Below are 16453 nucleotides of genomic sequence, written 5' to 3'. Positions count from 1 at the left end.
ATATTTTTGAATTATTCCTTTTATAGGAATTCTATTAGTTTTGGAATGAATCGACAGCTGTGATGTGGTGGAAGAAAGCCCACTGGCTTTTGAAGCCTTGACTGAGCACGGAACTTACACAAATGTCTTCACCAGTTTGGAGATTTTCATTATTATTTAAAAATCTGAGAAATACCATTGTGATATCTTCCATCAGACACAGTTATTGGTGGCCTAATATTGCTGGAAGAATAAGTTTTAGTAATGAAGATTTATTAATTGGCAAATTGTTTGCAGTTATTAACATCAATGACTAAACAAACACTAATGCTACCTATATGATTATCTGCCACTCATAACACCTGTTGTTCAAATTTATATCTAACAAGCCCTCTTTGGGAGATGAATAAGTCCCTTGCAAAGAAAACAGTTCAACTGGCCATGATGACAATGTAGTATTATATTTAAGAGAACATTTTTCTTAACTAGTGTTATCTTGTTAAGAGTTTTGAATGTCCACAGTCATTCAAAAGCCATGACACTGTCTGCAGGTCTTCTTTGCTATTTTTTAACCTGACCTTTCAAAGTCAAATGATGGTTCATTGATGTAATTGAATCAGATGGTTCTTGAGATCTCATCAAATTCTTGTTTTAAATGAGATAACAAGGAAGGGCATCGATGGAGAATCTTTCTTGCTTAAAAACATGCTTTTTGAGTCTGTGCTCTTGATCAGTGTAACTTAAAGAATCTGTGATGAAATAGATTCAATATTTCACAGTAACAGCTGCATTTAAAGTTAAATAATGTCAGAACTGTTCTTGAAGCCAGTATTTCCAGCTTTATTAGAAGCATCCAGTAGTTCAACCCTCCTCTGATTTGTTCTGGTCTATTGTTGACAATGCAAAGGGTTGGCAGCTTATCCATTTAGAAAATTTTTTCTCTCCCCTCTAAAGATAGCAACATGCCATAGAGGGGGAGGAAGAGCCTGGTGCTGGGTTTTTCCAAAAATGTTCTTCATGACTCTTGAAAAAGCAAATGGCTCATCATGCCATATGCCATTTAGCTTTGCCTTGTGTTTAAAAGTACAGCTATACTGTCATAGCTTCACACTTTAGAATGTGGCCATGGAGTCTCTGTTGAAATTAATATTGTAAGGAGAGGAAAATCCTGATAAAAGCACAAAATGACTGCTAGATCTTTTTCAGAACTTATTTAATTTTTTGTTTGCTTAATTGCTTCGTTTACCTAAAAATCGTGGGAAAACCATATCGTAAACCCCTGATAAGTTTACATTATGCATACCAAACCCCCTATTATTTGAATCAAATACTTAAGACCCTTAAAAACACCCTGGTGTCTATTTTGGTTTGTCCAACAGCAAGCCCGATCCATGAAAATGCTTATACCTGAGTATTTTAAGTAGTTTTATCATAAAAAGTGAGAAGTCATGAAAATATCCATAAGTAAACCAGTCCACATGCTCAGTGAAAAATACCACCTAATGGGCAATTTTCCCGCTTACAGAATGGGACAGCATATCCAAAGAGAAACTGGGCAGCCACGCTGAGTCCCCACCCCAACACACTGAAAGCCCAAATAAGAGACCCTTACTGTATAAAAACATATGACAGACCACCACACACATTTTGGTTCATCCATGTCTCCCAAACTGGCTTGGTCAAATCAAGAAAGTATTTTTGAAAATCATGTACAAAGCTTGAAAGGCAAAACCAATGGCAGTTTTGAGAGTTGACCATTCAAAGATTTTTATTTAGGTTTACCCCAGAAGTTCATGCATTCCACACTAAAAGTAAAATAGGATAGGCTTTGATAATATACTTTATATGAGATATCTGCTCTTCCTTGGGGACTGACTTTAAAAAAATTGCATTCTTGTGGGGGACAAAGCCAGGAGTCCCACCTCCAAAACCAGCCCCCTGTATTCAAATGGTATTTAGAGATTTATAAGCCTAAAGATAGCATGATAAAATTTAAATACATATCTAAATAGGTCCATAAAAATGGTGGTATAAATACAGTATTAAATACAAATGTATTTCCAATTAACCCCTTTAAAAAACATTGCCTTTAAACTACTAAGCAGTAAAATCTTTGATGTCTGAAATGTCCACTGCCATTTAAACCAAAAAAACTATTGTAGATCATTGTGAAGAGCTTTGGCCCAAAGGCCAGGGTCCCAATCATTCCTAAGTTTCTCCTATCTTGAGGGGAGCACTGAAGGAGTCATCCTTAGTTAATATTATTTAATGGTGTAGTTAAGGAAATGTGATTTTGAGGGTCACAAGATGGCTATTTTGTTTTCAACTGGATAATGCTGCTTTCTGAGTTCCAGGGAGGGTAGATAAAGTTTACATCTGTCCTCAATTCATTTTTTACTTAAGTTGGAGATTTAGAAGAACACCTGTTGATTCTCATCCCAAACAAACATTAATCTTCAATCTATTAGGTGTCTGGTCTTGGTCTGCCCCAAGTCTCCAGAGAGAATAACTGCTTTGAAACAGCCCCACCCCAAACTTATTCGGTGACAGGCTGAAATAATACAGTTTAACTATGTGGTCGATGATGGTTGTACACATTAAAGAGAGGGGTTTTTGGAGGAAAAATGTCTGCTGCCAATATGCCTTACGGAAAGTGGGATTAGTGGGTTCAAAACGGGATCATTAACTATGCACGTTGATTTTCAAGTGTTGGGAGGATTGTGGACTTTTTCATCCTCCTGAGATTCAAAGTAAAGTTGTTCTGCCAGCTTGTTGAACTAGTTAGCTTTTTTATTGTTTTCCTTTAGAGCTTCAGAAGTGGCTGAAAAATAGATGGTTCTTAACTGCCTCCTTGCACATTCTGTACCTGGATCAGCAATGAAGCTGTCATGGACTTGTCCCTGGTCCTAAGGAGTTTTTCCAAGTCTCATCTTTGACAGGCTTCCATTCAAAACTTGACAGTGAAGATGCTGTTCGTATTGATGCTAGCATCCTAAAAAAGTCTGGTTGGACTTCTTGATTCACTTAGAAAAAAGGTCCCTGATTGGCCTTTCACTTGTTATTTTCATCAATGTTATGAAAACTAATAAAGAGGTCAAACAATGACATGACACTCTTCACAATACATGCTTTACCATCAGCCTTGGAAGACTCCTTACTTTGTGCCATTTTGAGCTGTGAGGTTCTACTTTTTGAAGATCATCACACTCCTCTGCATAATGAATGTTTTTAAATATGGGAATAAAGAAGGGCGTGGTCTTTGGGAACATAAGTCCTTGATGTCTTATCAAGGGCTTATGCAGGTGTTTCTAAGGAGGATTTGACAGTTCAGGAAAAAGCCAGGACCTCTGAGTAATCCCTGCCTCTGTTGCATTTAGTTAGTATGGAATTACAGGTATCCTAAGGGTAAGAATGTGTAGGTAATAAACCACTTTCTCCCAGTTTCAACTTGGTAACACACAAACACTTTGGATGTTCTTTTGCTGGTATTGATAGTAGTGGCAGGACAGATTGTACAGGGAGGTGGTGCAGATGGAGCTTCTATATCGACCTATTGACCCTTTCCCTCTCTCCATCAGCATCAAAAGGAAATGTATAATTCAACAGCCCCAGTTAGTTGAATGCCTGGGATTACAGAGACCATTTTCTTTGCAGAGGACAACTTATTACCTTTGCCTAATGCTGTTACAGCTACTTGAGTACCCTGCTTCAGACTGCAATGCTGCCAGGCGGCCAACTTATGAATACTTCTGCCTCGTAGGTTACAATTCCTCTTTCTTTAGAGGAATGTCTCACTTGTCCTCCTTCCTAAACAATGGTTCAAATATCTTTTGATTAATGGGTTGTAGTGAATGGCTAGTGTCACAAGAGATGCTTATGAGTTCAAAATATATATGAAATAAGAGAATTTTGATGCTAGAAATATTAAAGGAAAACAAAAGGGGAAAGACAATTGGGTCGCCAGCATGCAATGACAGGATATTTGTGGGCAGAACATCGGTTACTTTTTGGACATGCCATATTGAAGTAGGTATTGCAAGACTACTGGTTAATAAGGGTAGTTGTAGGAGGTAAATAGAGCAAAAATTGATTAATTTACAAAGCCTGAATCCAGATAAGAGGAGGTGGGACTACAGAATGTTAAGAGCCTTAATAGATTGTTGTTAGATTATTATATAGAGTGTGGTTAGATGATTATATTACAAATGATTAAGTTGATGAGAGATAGGGGGCCCAATGGTTTAGCAGTAAGTCAAGGTTTCAAAGATTGAGGTGATTTTGAGATGATAAAAGAGATAGAAAGCAGTTAGAAAAGCACAGCCACTCCTTATATCTATATTTGATAACAGAGTATGGTTTTTAGTTCTTCATTGGATGGGTCTTTATCTTACTCGACTAGCACTCTCCTAGGGCCGCGTTCGATTCTCTGGCCAGCCAGTGAAGAATTAGAAGAATTTATATCTGGTGATAGAAATTCATTTCTTGGTATAACGTGGTTTGGATTTCACAATAAGCTGTAGGTCCCGTTGCTAGGTAACCAGTTGGTTCTTTAGCCACGCAAAATAAATCTAATCCTTTGGGCCAGCCCTAGGAGAGCTGTTAATCAACTCGGTGGTCTGGTTAAACTAAGGTATAATTAACAGAGTATGGTACAGTGCAGAGGCACTGAATGTTAACAGGTCATATCTCAATTGCAAAAGATGATTTAAAATAATGTAGTAATTTTATGGACTAGGTTCTTATCAGATCTGCACTTTAAATTCACAAGGCACTTCCCATGATGCTCAGTATTCACCAGCCACCAACAGTAAAAGGCAGGAAGGCTCAGTTTATTTTGAATTGCAGTGATTTGTGTTACTGTATTTTGCAAAATGTCTGTCAGAGATTGTCTCCAGATCCCCAGCCTCCAGTGTTGCTCAGAAAGCCTTGCAAGGTTTTGTCCGTGGAAGAGTAAACTAAAAATTTTTGCTGTCATGATGTGAGAGATAATGTCATTTCTGGACTTACACTACAAATGATTCATGTGGCTAAAGACAAGATTAAGGCTAGCATTGCCCAGGTTCATCTGCCAAGAAAATGTACACTGCAGTGTCCTGCCCTTAATAGGATGGAAGATATACTAATGGACTGGATGCATAAACATAATCAGTGTGGCAACCTTTTGAGTATAGATATCTTCCAGACAAAAAGTGAGGAAGCGTATGCAACTGTAGACAAAAAGTGAGGAAGCTTATGCAACTGTGACCAAAGGACAATCCCAAAGCTAAGTCTTTTGCTGCAGTTAGGGGCTGAGTTGCTAAGAAGTCAGTACGAACTTTGCAGTAAGAATTTTTGGTGGAGTGGCTGAATCCCCCGACAAGCCAGCAGCTGATGTTTTTGCAAAGATACGATTAAAAATTTCACTGACACATCAACATCAGCAAGAGCAGATTTTCAAATTCAGACTAGACTGATTGATATCAGTACCAGACTTTTGAAAAGGACTATTTCAGAGGCGGGAAAGAAAGAGGAAGCCAAGCTTCAGAGATGTAAAGCAGCCCATCACCATCCTTATAGGCATGAACTTTGTCATAAACTGAGGCCAATTATCAGTGTTAAGTTGGAGAAGGCACATTGCTGTAGGTGTTACAGTGGAACTGCTGCCGGTCTACCACAGTATTATTATAACAAAAAAAGGCTGGATGAATACTTAGTCTGAGGCCACATATTAGAAAGTAAGTCTTGCAACTGTTGTCTGGAAATGAACATTGGCTTAAGATTTCAGATGTCTGTGACAACTTCTAGTCATAAAAAAAAATTTCATATAAGTAACTTAACAAATAATTTCATAGCTATACTTTTCCACTCACATGGCAGCTAAAATTTGAAGTTTATGGTAATGATACTATTGTTTTTGTGTAGGTGACTACCCCGCCCACTGTCAGGGAACAATAGGCACAACAAAACAGAAGAGCTCACTTCTTTTCTGCTAGCTTTTGATGCAACGTCGAATGTTTTTGGTAGCGTTGTTTCAAGTTTTTCATTGTCTTTTCTCAGGATTTGGTGATGTACTCTCTGTTCTGGTAGCTTTTCAACTGAGTTTAGTTAGTTCAGGAGTGCAGTCCTCCCCAGCATTAGATATTGTAGGGAAGGTTGCAAGACCCGCATGACTAAGGTGACTTACGATAGCCGTACGATCTGTGCTAAATGTAGAGGACAAGAGTGCTCAAAGGATCTTACTTGTGAGAAATGTAAAGGATGGGATGAAAAGCAGTGGAATTTTTTTAAATCTCACTCGGAAAATTAGAAGGCAGCCTCTAGAGCCTAGAGTAGGGCTCATAATTTAGAACCTGCTACTAATGTAGAACCTGCTACTATTCTTTCTGTTGAGGACTGTAACATTCCTTATTCCCCATCCTTAGTCCTAACATTTTGCCATCAACTCCTACCCAGCTCTCATGCTTCTGAACCCGATGTCATGGCCAGCCTCAAGAGTAAGTTTGACCGCAAATTCGAACTTGTGGTCAGCACAGTGTCTAAGTTAGGTGAGTCCCTTAAGGTCCTAATGGATCAAGTGCAAAGTGTTGTGCCAGTGGAGGAGGTGGCTGTTTGTCTTGCCGATTCTCCCAGACGAAGGTCCCCATCACACTCCCTGGGAAGACACATACCAGAGGTCCAAAGGAGGTCGGTGGGGTTTGCCCATGGACAGTTGCCCCCTCGTCTGATTCTGTAGGCAATAACTGACTCCGTATCATTGAACTTAGATGTAGTTCTTCATTGGTTAACGGGACCTGCTTTTGAGCCTCTCCGTTCCACATCTAAGAACCTAACGAAGAAAACCCTCTTCCTTGTAGCCTTGGCCACTGCAAAATGAGTAAGCGAACTTCAGGCCATCAACAAGCATATTGGTTTTTGCTTTATGAAGACGCAGTTTGTACCTTTATGCTAGGTGCTCGTTCTCCATTAAGAACCTGATGGACATTCGTGGACCAGAAGAGGAGGAAAATGTCCTTTGCCCGGTCAGGGTGCTTAGGTACTACATAGACAGAACCAAGAGTATCAAAGATCCTGCCAATAACCTCTGGTGCTCCGTCAAAAATCCCTCGTGACCTCTGTCTAAAAATGCGTTGTCATTTTTTCTCAGAAACCGTATTACGGAGGTGCACTCACAAATCCAAGAGGACATCCTGCCTACCTTTAAGGTGAAAGCACACAATCAGGGCTGTCGCCACTTCATATGCTTTCAGGCATAAAATGTCACTTTCAGCTATCCTCCAGTTGACTTACCGGAAGTGTAACTCCATTTTTGCTACCCATTATTTGAAGGAAATAGAAACGGTCCTCGAAAATTGCAGTACATTAGTTCTGTTATTGGCGGCTGGCATGATGATGGGGGAAGAAGCATAGACAGCATTCCATCCTATCTGTAACTTCTTCGCCTTGAAATTAGGGTGTTGAGTTCTTTTGGGGAGCCTGGGGACTACTGTTACCTGGAGTTGCTGACCAGTCTTTACTTGTTGTATGATGGTTTTTAGACATTTCTTTTTTGGTGTAGGTGACAGCATTGTCTGGTCCTTTTTTATCTTTTGCTACTGCGCCGAGGGCAAGGGCAGTTTTTTCTCATATGCTTTGCGGGTATTCAGAAGACTCTTTTACTCCAAAGCCCCCACTTAAAAGTAGACACTTCTCACAGCAATTTTGCTAAGTCACTACAGGTCAAGAAAAGCAACAACTAGAGGCAGTAATCACCTGCAGTAGCTCTCTTACCAGGTAAGGAAACAACAAGCATTTTGTCAGTTCTAACAGATTTTGTTTCAAATTCATCTTCATACCTGACTGCTTTTGGAATAGAATATGTCCATATATCCCACCTCCTATCAATGTGGGATTCAGCTATGTAATTACTTGGTATTTTCATGATAAAATCAAGTTTCATATATACTTACCAAGTAATTACAGGTCAGAGCCCTCCCTCCTCCACTCATGGACTTTAAGCATAAAAGAAGTGAGCTCTTCTGTTTTGTTGTTCCTATTGTTCCCCTGTAGTTTGCGGGGTAGTCACCTACACGAAAACAATAATATTCCTACTGCGAACTTCAAATTTTAGCTGCCGCGCGAGTGGAAAATATAGCTATGTAATTACTTGGCAAGTATATATGAAACTTGATTTTATCTTGAAAATACAGCTACTTCAGGACACATTACTATTTTTTTCCTTCCCCTACACTGATCTAGCCAGTGGATACAGGGCCATATACTGAATATGTTTAAAGTCAAGTGCACCTGGATTTTATTGCAGAGGATGGTGGAAAATATTGAGTAAACCAGATACAGAAGACAGATACGTGAAATGTGGAAGCAGTTTTAACTTCAGGCAGGCAAATTACAAAATAATGCTTGATGTGTGTCTGTGAAGTGATTTTAAGACTTGTGGAGAAACCATGCCCTGATGTGATTAAAGAACTTATGGATTTTTAGTTTTCTGTAAAAGAAAACTATTGAGATGGCTTTGTCTGTCCATTCGCTCTTTTTCTGTCCGCCTCAGTTCTTAAAAACTACTGAGGCTAGAGGGCTGCAAATTGGTATTGATCATACACCCTTCAATCACCAAACAAACATACCAAATTACAGCCCTCTAGCCTCAGTAGTTTTTTATTTTATTTAAGGTTAAGGTTAGCTGTGGATCATGTGTCTGGCACTGCTGAGTCCAATTCTGGAGGCATCACCGATGCACCTTCATTTGACCACATTTGGGGAGCAACTGAGTACTGCCTGGTTGTAGCTGAGTTTCATACTGCAGCACATCGAGAGTGTCGTAATGATGTCAATCAAAGACAGTTATAACAAGATTGTGACACTGCGGCTCATCTAGATCCTCAAAGGTGCTTTTCTTAATTTTGATTTGGTAGATTTTTTCAATTTCGGTTTGGTCAGCCTAGGAACAGGCTGTCACCAGAAAACTCGATTGTGCCAAAGAAACTTCAGCACATTTTTTACTTGTTTTTATTGTGTTGAGTTGGGACGAAAGGGTGAACTTTTCGAGCAAGCTAGATAAGTTGGCTTCAGTAAAGTTGATATGAAAGAATGTGAAATGGTTAGCTCTTAATTGAGGGGCCATTATAATTGCAGAATGGAAGGAAAAAAGTTTTGCTGGTTCCCAAACATTATTCATACGAAACTTAAGTTACTGCCCTCATAGCCTAAATCAGAAGTTTATGAACAAAGATTTCTTAAATCAAGTTTGTTGTTGTGGAAAGGAAAGAGTAATTTGAAGGTAGGTCTTATGATTATTATTCCTTTAAATGGTGTCATTATTAATGCCTAAATCAAAAGTTTATGAACAAAGATTTCTTAAATCAAGTTTGTTGTTGTGGAAAGGAAAGAGTAATTTGAAGGTAGGTCTTATGATTATTATTCCTTTAAATGGTGTCATTACCATTAATAATGACACCATTTAAAGGAATAAAAATGGCAAGATATAACATATGATTTTTATTCCTTTAAATTGTGTCATTAATAATAATAATAATAATAATAATAATAATTATAATAATAATAATAATTGAGATGCATGTTACATAGATATATATAGCAGGTGGGTGGTTTACTGTTGGTGGGTTGGTTAGTGGACTGAATTTTGATTGGTTGCGGGTTGGTGACGAAATGGGTCCTGGAGGCGTTGTGATGTTCTAGGCCTAATTGGTGTTGTGGGGTTGAGGTGGGATATCTCCACGGATGTGGCTAGTATTATAGATCACCCATGTGACAATGCCGTCAGCGTCCAATTAACCTCTCTCTCTCTCTCTCTCTCTCTCTCTCTCGTCATTGTTTAGTGTGACTGATTTCTTATAATTTTCCTTATGGTGGTGGGGAGAAATTCAGTTTCTTTCACTGTGTTGGTGCGTTGATGCTTGGCTCTTTACCAATATATGGAGTGCCTCGAGAAGCTGTAGGCATCAGTGGTCTGGTGCCTGGTCTATCGACTTCTGTGTTCTTTATAAGCACCTGACTGCCAACATGTATGACTTCTCAGGGCATGTGATTGGTAAAAAAGCCAAGCATCAACACAGTGAAAGAAACTGAATTTCTCCCCGCCATTCATAAAGAGAAATAAAAGAAATCAGCTGGTACTAAACACTGACATGAGAGAGAGAGAGAGAGAGAGAGAGAGAGCTGAGAAAGAAGACACAAGGGGGTACACTGGATGCTGATGGCCATCCATGAAGTGATCTATAATATCAGTTACACAAAAATTTGCCCCAGTCAACACCCACCTCCAGTCCAATAGCTGACTGAACCAAACAACCTAGAATATTTTCCCCGTGACCTCCGGGACCCCAAATATATTCATCAGAAATTATTTCCAGTGACCAATCAGAATTCAAACAGTCAATATACTTGAAGGTTTTGACCCACCAGCTGCACCTATATTAAAGAAGGTTTTCTACATTTTTGATAATTGATTCTTCCTACATATATACTTGTGTAACATGCATCTCATTAAGTTTTTGTAACTTTCCAAAGGTGACTGCCAGAGCACATGCTGAAAAATAAGAGGAAATAAAAGTAAGATGCAGGTCTTTATATGTCATTAGGAAACCTGATATACCAACTAACTACACACTAATGAAAGGAAGACTGTAAGATGAATAGAGAAAAGATTATATAAATTAAATGCTGTGGTTCATGTAAAACAGTAAGATTAGTGTGGTGTGAATTGTTTGTCAGTTGTTTTCTTAGGTTTAATGATGTGTGTGGGATTGACAAGGTTTAATGATGTGTGTGGGAATTTCTAGTGTCAGAAAATATGGTGACTTGACACTTTTTCCGCATTTGATCTCAAAGTCTTGATATAATATAATCTTCGTTTTAAAATTTCCAAATGTGAAAAGCTTTCCACTTTCTTGGTTGTTATATCTTTATGAGAATTATAGATATGCTGTAGTTTCAAGTGAATCATGAATTTATATTTTTCAACAGGCTGATATTAAACCGCAAACTGACGGGAGCAACGGAAAAGTACAATATAATATAACACCAGAGATAATGCTGGCTGTATTCAAGACGTACCCTGCGGTGAAGAAAAAACACTCTGAATATGTTCCACACAGAATGAGTGAAGCAGAGTTCTGGACGCGTTTCTTTCAGTCACATTATTACAGTGTTCATACAAACAGTAGCAGTGAAAACGTGTTTTCAGAATGTGCAAAATATGATGACAAAGGTAAGTCAAGTGCTGTGCTTGTGTTGGCTCAAAATCACATTTGCAGTAATTTTTGGGGATTTATAAACCATTTTCTATTTTAATTTTATAAATTCCTTTCAGAGTGGAACAGAGATGTAGAGTCAGCTAAAACTGATCCCTTGTATGACTTAAATGATATTTATGAAGAGAAGCCAATGTCGATAGATAGTGATATCAGGATTGCAGGTGCCAAGGCAGGAAGTAATATTATGCATGCCACTATGATCAAAAGGTTAGTACTCTTGCTTGAAAAGTGTATTTATTTGTTGACACACAACCGACCAGTTGAGATTGCCATATATTGAATTTTATAGGATTGGACAGGGGTATCACTCCAGAACAAAGTTATTGTAATTTCATAAATTTTTATATAAACTGTAGAGCAATATCTGTACAATATTTTGTTATAATTTAGATATTGAATCATAAGAATAGTTTTTAGCAAATAATAACTCTCTTTGGTGCAGTTTTAACCAACTTAAGTGTCGGTATTATTAAAGCACATGCTTACAGAAGAGAGCTGGCCCAGATGGTTAGCTGCAGAACAGACGGTCTTCCCTAATGGTGATGCAGATCCTGAGGTAGAAGTACACAAAAGTAAAAAGGTAATATGTTCATTCCTCGTGCAAGTTTGTGTGTGAAAAAATATTGCAGTACTAGACAGAGGATGAATCATTATTTTAAGTTTTACCCCTAAGAATTAGGAGATTAAAATTTCTAGAATAAATTAATTCTATAGTACAACATAGCAGTAAGTGTAGTAAGTATGGGGTAGGGATGGGAAGCAGTGAAGTGGTTAGACTTGATGTAGAAGAGAGTTCATACTGCTTTTCCAGTGTCTGCTCCCACCCAGCTGACTTGCAGAAAATTTTTTCATGCTCATTTACCCACTGAGTTTCAGATTAACTAGCATACAAAGTGAAGTTATTCCTATGAGAATACAAATTTTCTTCTTTTATATTGATATCTTTAGCTGCTATAGACACTGTAGCTTCATAACTAGGTAGATGATGATTGTCAGACAAGTGAGGGGGTGGGGACCCATCCACTCGATCTGTAAGGAGCTTCACTTTTTCTTTGACTGTCTGCTGTGTAGATGTACTGGAGTATTTCTTCATTGTGGCTTTTGTTGGAGCTTTTTATTTGGGTATTTCCTCGTTGACAACTTCAGCTTGCTTGTAGACTGGTTAGGATGGTGTTCCATGAGAATTTCTCCCTTGGAAAGCATGCTCAGGGAAGATATCCAGGACATGAATATTTGATAGGTTTATGTCTACTGTGAAGTCTGCTATGATCATGAACCCTTCTGCTGTGTGTACGTGTGGCTTGAGGTGGTCATGGGTGTTTGCGGTTATTCATCAGTATTGAGTGTCTCTGGGTAGCCTGCTCAATGGAGTACGTATGGATTTAGGAGGAAGAAGGTTCCATGTGTTGTCTTATGGCAACACACTGCTGGTATCATCCCTTCCCAGTTTTGTGCCTGCCTTGACCTTGCTGCTTCTATCAATACTGTCCAACTGTTCTCCCTTGCACAGTCTGAAGAGGGTATGTATTGACTAGATGATAATAGGCTGGCGAGTGCAATACCAATTCCTGTCATTCCCATGGCTCTTGCTTTGGTCCCCACCTCCACCATCCCTGCTGCTTCTACTCCAAGGCATTTGTCATGGGATAAGTTGTGAAGACATTGTGGCCTTTTATGCTTTCTTGGAATGTTGCAGCCATAGTTTCTCCACTCCCACATCAGTATGGGTGGGCCCATTTAGCTATCCCTGGCTTGGACGATCTTTCTGCTCCCATTCACTTGGTAAGGAGTGTTACTTTTTTCTTTGGCAACAGGGACAAATGCAGGGTACATTATAGGTGTGATCATGATAAAAGACTGTTACTCTGGGAAAAGTGCAAATTAAAAATTTACAATTTTTTCCTACAACAGTAACCTTCATCTTTTACATGTAGAATCACTTATTTGGCAGGAGTTACTTTCAGGAGATCATGTCTGGTGTTGATCTACCTGAAAATGTCAGCTTCTCAGTCACGTCAGCATAAGGAAGGATGACTCCAGTAACCACCTGTACATCCTCGCATATTTGATGTTTAAAATGACAGGGCCCTGTGCCAAAGTTTGGTTAAGGTCAAGGCAGACATACAAGGAGTTCCTTTGTGTTTGTCTGCCTTGACCATGGCCAAACTCTATCACATTCCCCTGTCATTGTCAGGTGGATACCAGAACCATCCTTTCCTATGTTGACTTGTGACTGGGAAGCTGACATTTCCAGGTTGGAGGTCAATACCAGAAATGATCTCTGGACAGTACTGTACCTCCTGTCAAATGAGTGATTCTCCATGTAAAAGATGAAGGTTATTATTGTTGTTGGAATAAATTTTTTATTTTCAATTTGCATTTTTCCCAGAATACTGTCTTTTATCTTGATCCCACCCATAACCTACCCTGTATTTTTCCCTGTTGCTGAAGGAAAAAGGGACACTCCCCATCAAGTGAATGGGCGAGCCTTACCTTCTGTTGTCTACTGCCAGCTAACCACAGTGTTACTGAGCATAAGTGACCATGCCAGCATTTGCTGAAGGTATCCATATAAAAAACTTAAGGTTTTTTTTATCTAGCATGACTCCAGAATATCTTAAAAATTTGCATTATATGAATCTTTGATCCATAATTTAAGACAAACTTTACTGTTATAATCATCAAAGAAATCTTAAATTATATCAGTAATAAGTTTAAAGTCTGAGAATTTTTCATTGGCAGGGACGTAATATATTACTGAAAGAATGTGAAACATAGTACACTTAATGGAGGCAATATCAAATTAACATAGTTTTAAATGGTTGTATGGGATTAAAAAAAAAAAAATAGGAAAACTTAAAAGAGAAATCTTATCTGAACAATGAAAGTAGACAGAATACCATATTCACAGTACAAAGTCAGATGAGAGTCAAGAGTTGACAGTTATCAAATTAGCTTTGTAATACTGTGTTAATACTTGGTGATGAAATCACAGAGCTGTCTGGGAGATGAGCGAACAGGGGTGCCCCTGGCTGAGGAGCACTCCTTATTTGCCTTAAAGACACTGAAGCAGTTGCTTGGCAAGGCAATGGTTTGAATGTTAAGACAGGAATTTGTTTAAAATTAATTTATATTTTTCTTCTTTCACTAGTACCCAGTTATTGTACATAAGTATATGTTATAGAAAGATCAATTTTGATAGAAAAATCATAAATTTCACATGGCTTGGAGGTAGGCAGGTTGCTATATCTGTAAAATCTGGTTATTTTTATAAATGCCTTAATACCCTTTTTATATTTTCGGTACACAATTTACAAGAGTTTATATATCTGATATCATGTTGAAAACCTGTTATTTATTAAGTGGTAGACAACATATCACAGTCTGTAGTGTACAATATACCTCAGTCTGTACTGTAAACTGTAAATAAATTCACCTCTTCATTCCTTGTTTGTGTATGGTAACTTGACAGTGCCCAGTTTGTGTATTTATTATTTTATTTTTGTTTTACTTATCTAGGTGTTGGAAATATGTTGAAATTAGGTAGTAAATAACCTTTGGTCCTGCGATTGTTATATTTTAGCCCACTGTAGAGATAAGTGTGGTATCTTATATATACCAATCTGATCTTGATGACATTATTGACAGAAAATTTTTGCTTACTTGACAGTGCCCAGTTTATGTATGTATTAATTTATTTTTGTTTTACTCAGGTGTTTGGCTGAAAATACCTGTATGCTGAAATTAGGTAGTAAATAACCCTTAGTCCTGTAATTTATATATTTTAACTCACTATAGAGATACAGTGATATCCTTTATATACTAAACTTGATCTTGATGACATCATTGACCGAAATTTGTAGACTGCATTTAGTTTGTTTTGACAGTTATATGCTGTTTTCCATCTGTTGCTAAAACCATCTTTATGCCATAAAAACTATATTCATGGGAAGCAGTAAAAGAACATTTTCAAGTTAGTAATTGGTCAACTGGGATTTTTCACTGTGATTTTGGGACTTACCAAAGTACAGTGGGTTAAGAATGCAGGTAAGTGTGCAGAGAAGCTAGCCCGTTGATTCTAGGTTGCTATGATATTTTTTCTGTCTTTGCCAGGTTCGTTTAGAAGAAAAAGTAACATACGACGACCTTCAAGGTCCTTCCAAAGTTGAAAGTGCCTCATTAACCATAAACCAAACACATCGGTACTTAATAGGGCCTACAGAATACTCCAGCGTACAAAGACTTGAACCTCGTCAGGCAAGTTGCTTTCATGGTTTTCTTTCTAGTTTATGGCACTTTTCAGTAAGTTGCCTTGTTTTATGATATCTCTGGACCTTGCTGTCAGTGGGTTTATTTTTCATTTTGGAGGACTGATGTACAGTATATTTAATATAGTTTTGTTGGTGCAGCATAGGATATTAATAAGTGATTTGGAGCTGATAAGCCAGTTTATACTTGTGTATGTTATACATGTTTCATTACATAACCTGTTACAAGTTAGTATTAAGTACACCTTGTTTGTTATTTAATGGTGCTTATTTATCACAGTTATTGTCTATTGTTTATATCTGTAGGTAAGCATTTTGCAACAACAAATGGTGGCCAGTGTATGCAGCTGGAAACCAGATTTGCCAAATTCACAAGATCCAGATGCTGCTTATATGAATCTTCAGCAATTTAGTGATATGTGTCGGAGAGGTAGAACAAGTGGAGGCATTCGGTCAGGTATGCTATATAAATTTGGTAAGCAGTGTTTAGTTTTAGCATACCTGTGGTCCTTAGACATGATGCCAGGAGTAGTTGTTTTTCAATTAACATACTTCTGAGAGCTTTTAAATTTTACTTTTAAATGTAAATTTGATTAATTCTAGCATTATGTGAAAATGTTGTTGAGGAGGCCAACTAATATATGGGTGAAGGAAGTTGGAAAAACATAAAAATTGTGAAAATCTTTCATAGCTAGATGTGGCATATGGCAACATGCTTATGAAGTGCTGTATCATTTAAATTCAGTACAATAAATTTTGAAAAAGTACCATCAGAATTTTCAAATGGTACCTTTTCCAAATTGATACAAGACAGTCAAGGTTGAAGCAGAGCATGGTAGCTTTGAAACTTTTGTCCAAGTAGCATTGTGACATATAGCCTATAGTCATAGTACTCTTAACGTTAGAAGTCTGTCTTTCGAAACGTAACTTTAAAGTTAACTTCACACCATTACTTTT

At 38.0% G+C, this 16453-nt stretch overlaps 1 protein-coding gene across 1 annotated transcript in view; it reads left to right on the top strand.

Annotated features, from left to right (window-relative positions):
- Positions 1-16453, top strand: part of Tfb1 (transcription factor B1) — a 46670-nt gene that overhangs the window by 18488 nt on the left and 11729 nt on the right. Inside the window, exons 4-8 of the mRNA XM_067085213.1 lie at positions 10939-11182; positions 11285-11487; positions 11752-11808; positions 15342-15485; positions 15803-15953. Coding sequence (XP_066941314.1) covers positions 10939-11182; positions 11285-11487; positions 11752-11808; positions 15342-15485; positions 15803-15953 — 799 coding nt within the window. The remainder of the gene's footprint in view (positions 1-10938; positions 11183-11284; positions 11488-11751; positions 11809-15341; positions 15486-15802; positions 15954-16453) is intronic.

This window comes from Macrobrachium rosenbergii, chromosome 42 (genome assembly GCF_040412425.1).
Source record: "Macrobrachium rosenbergii isolate ZJJX-2024 chromosome 42, ASM4041242v1, whole genome shotgun sequence".
Lineage (NCBI taxonomy): Eukaryota > Metazoa > Arthropoda > Malacostraca > Decapoda > Palaemonidae > Macrobrachium > Macrobrachium rosenbergii.
This window is presented reverse-complemented; position numbering and strand designations above follow the sequence as displayed.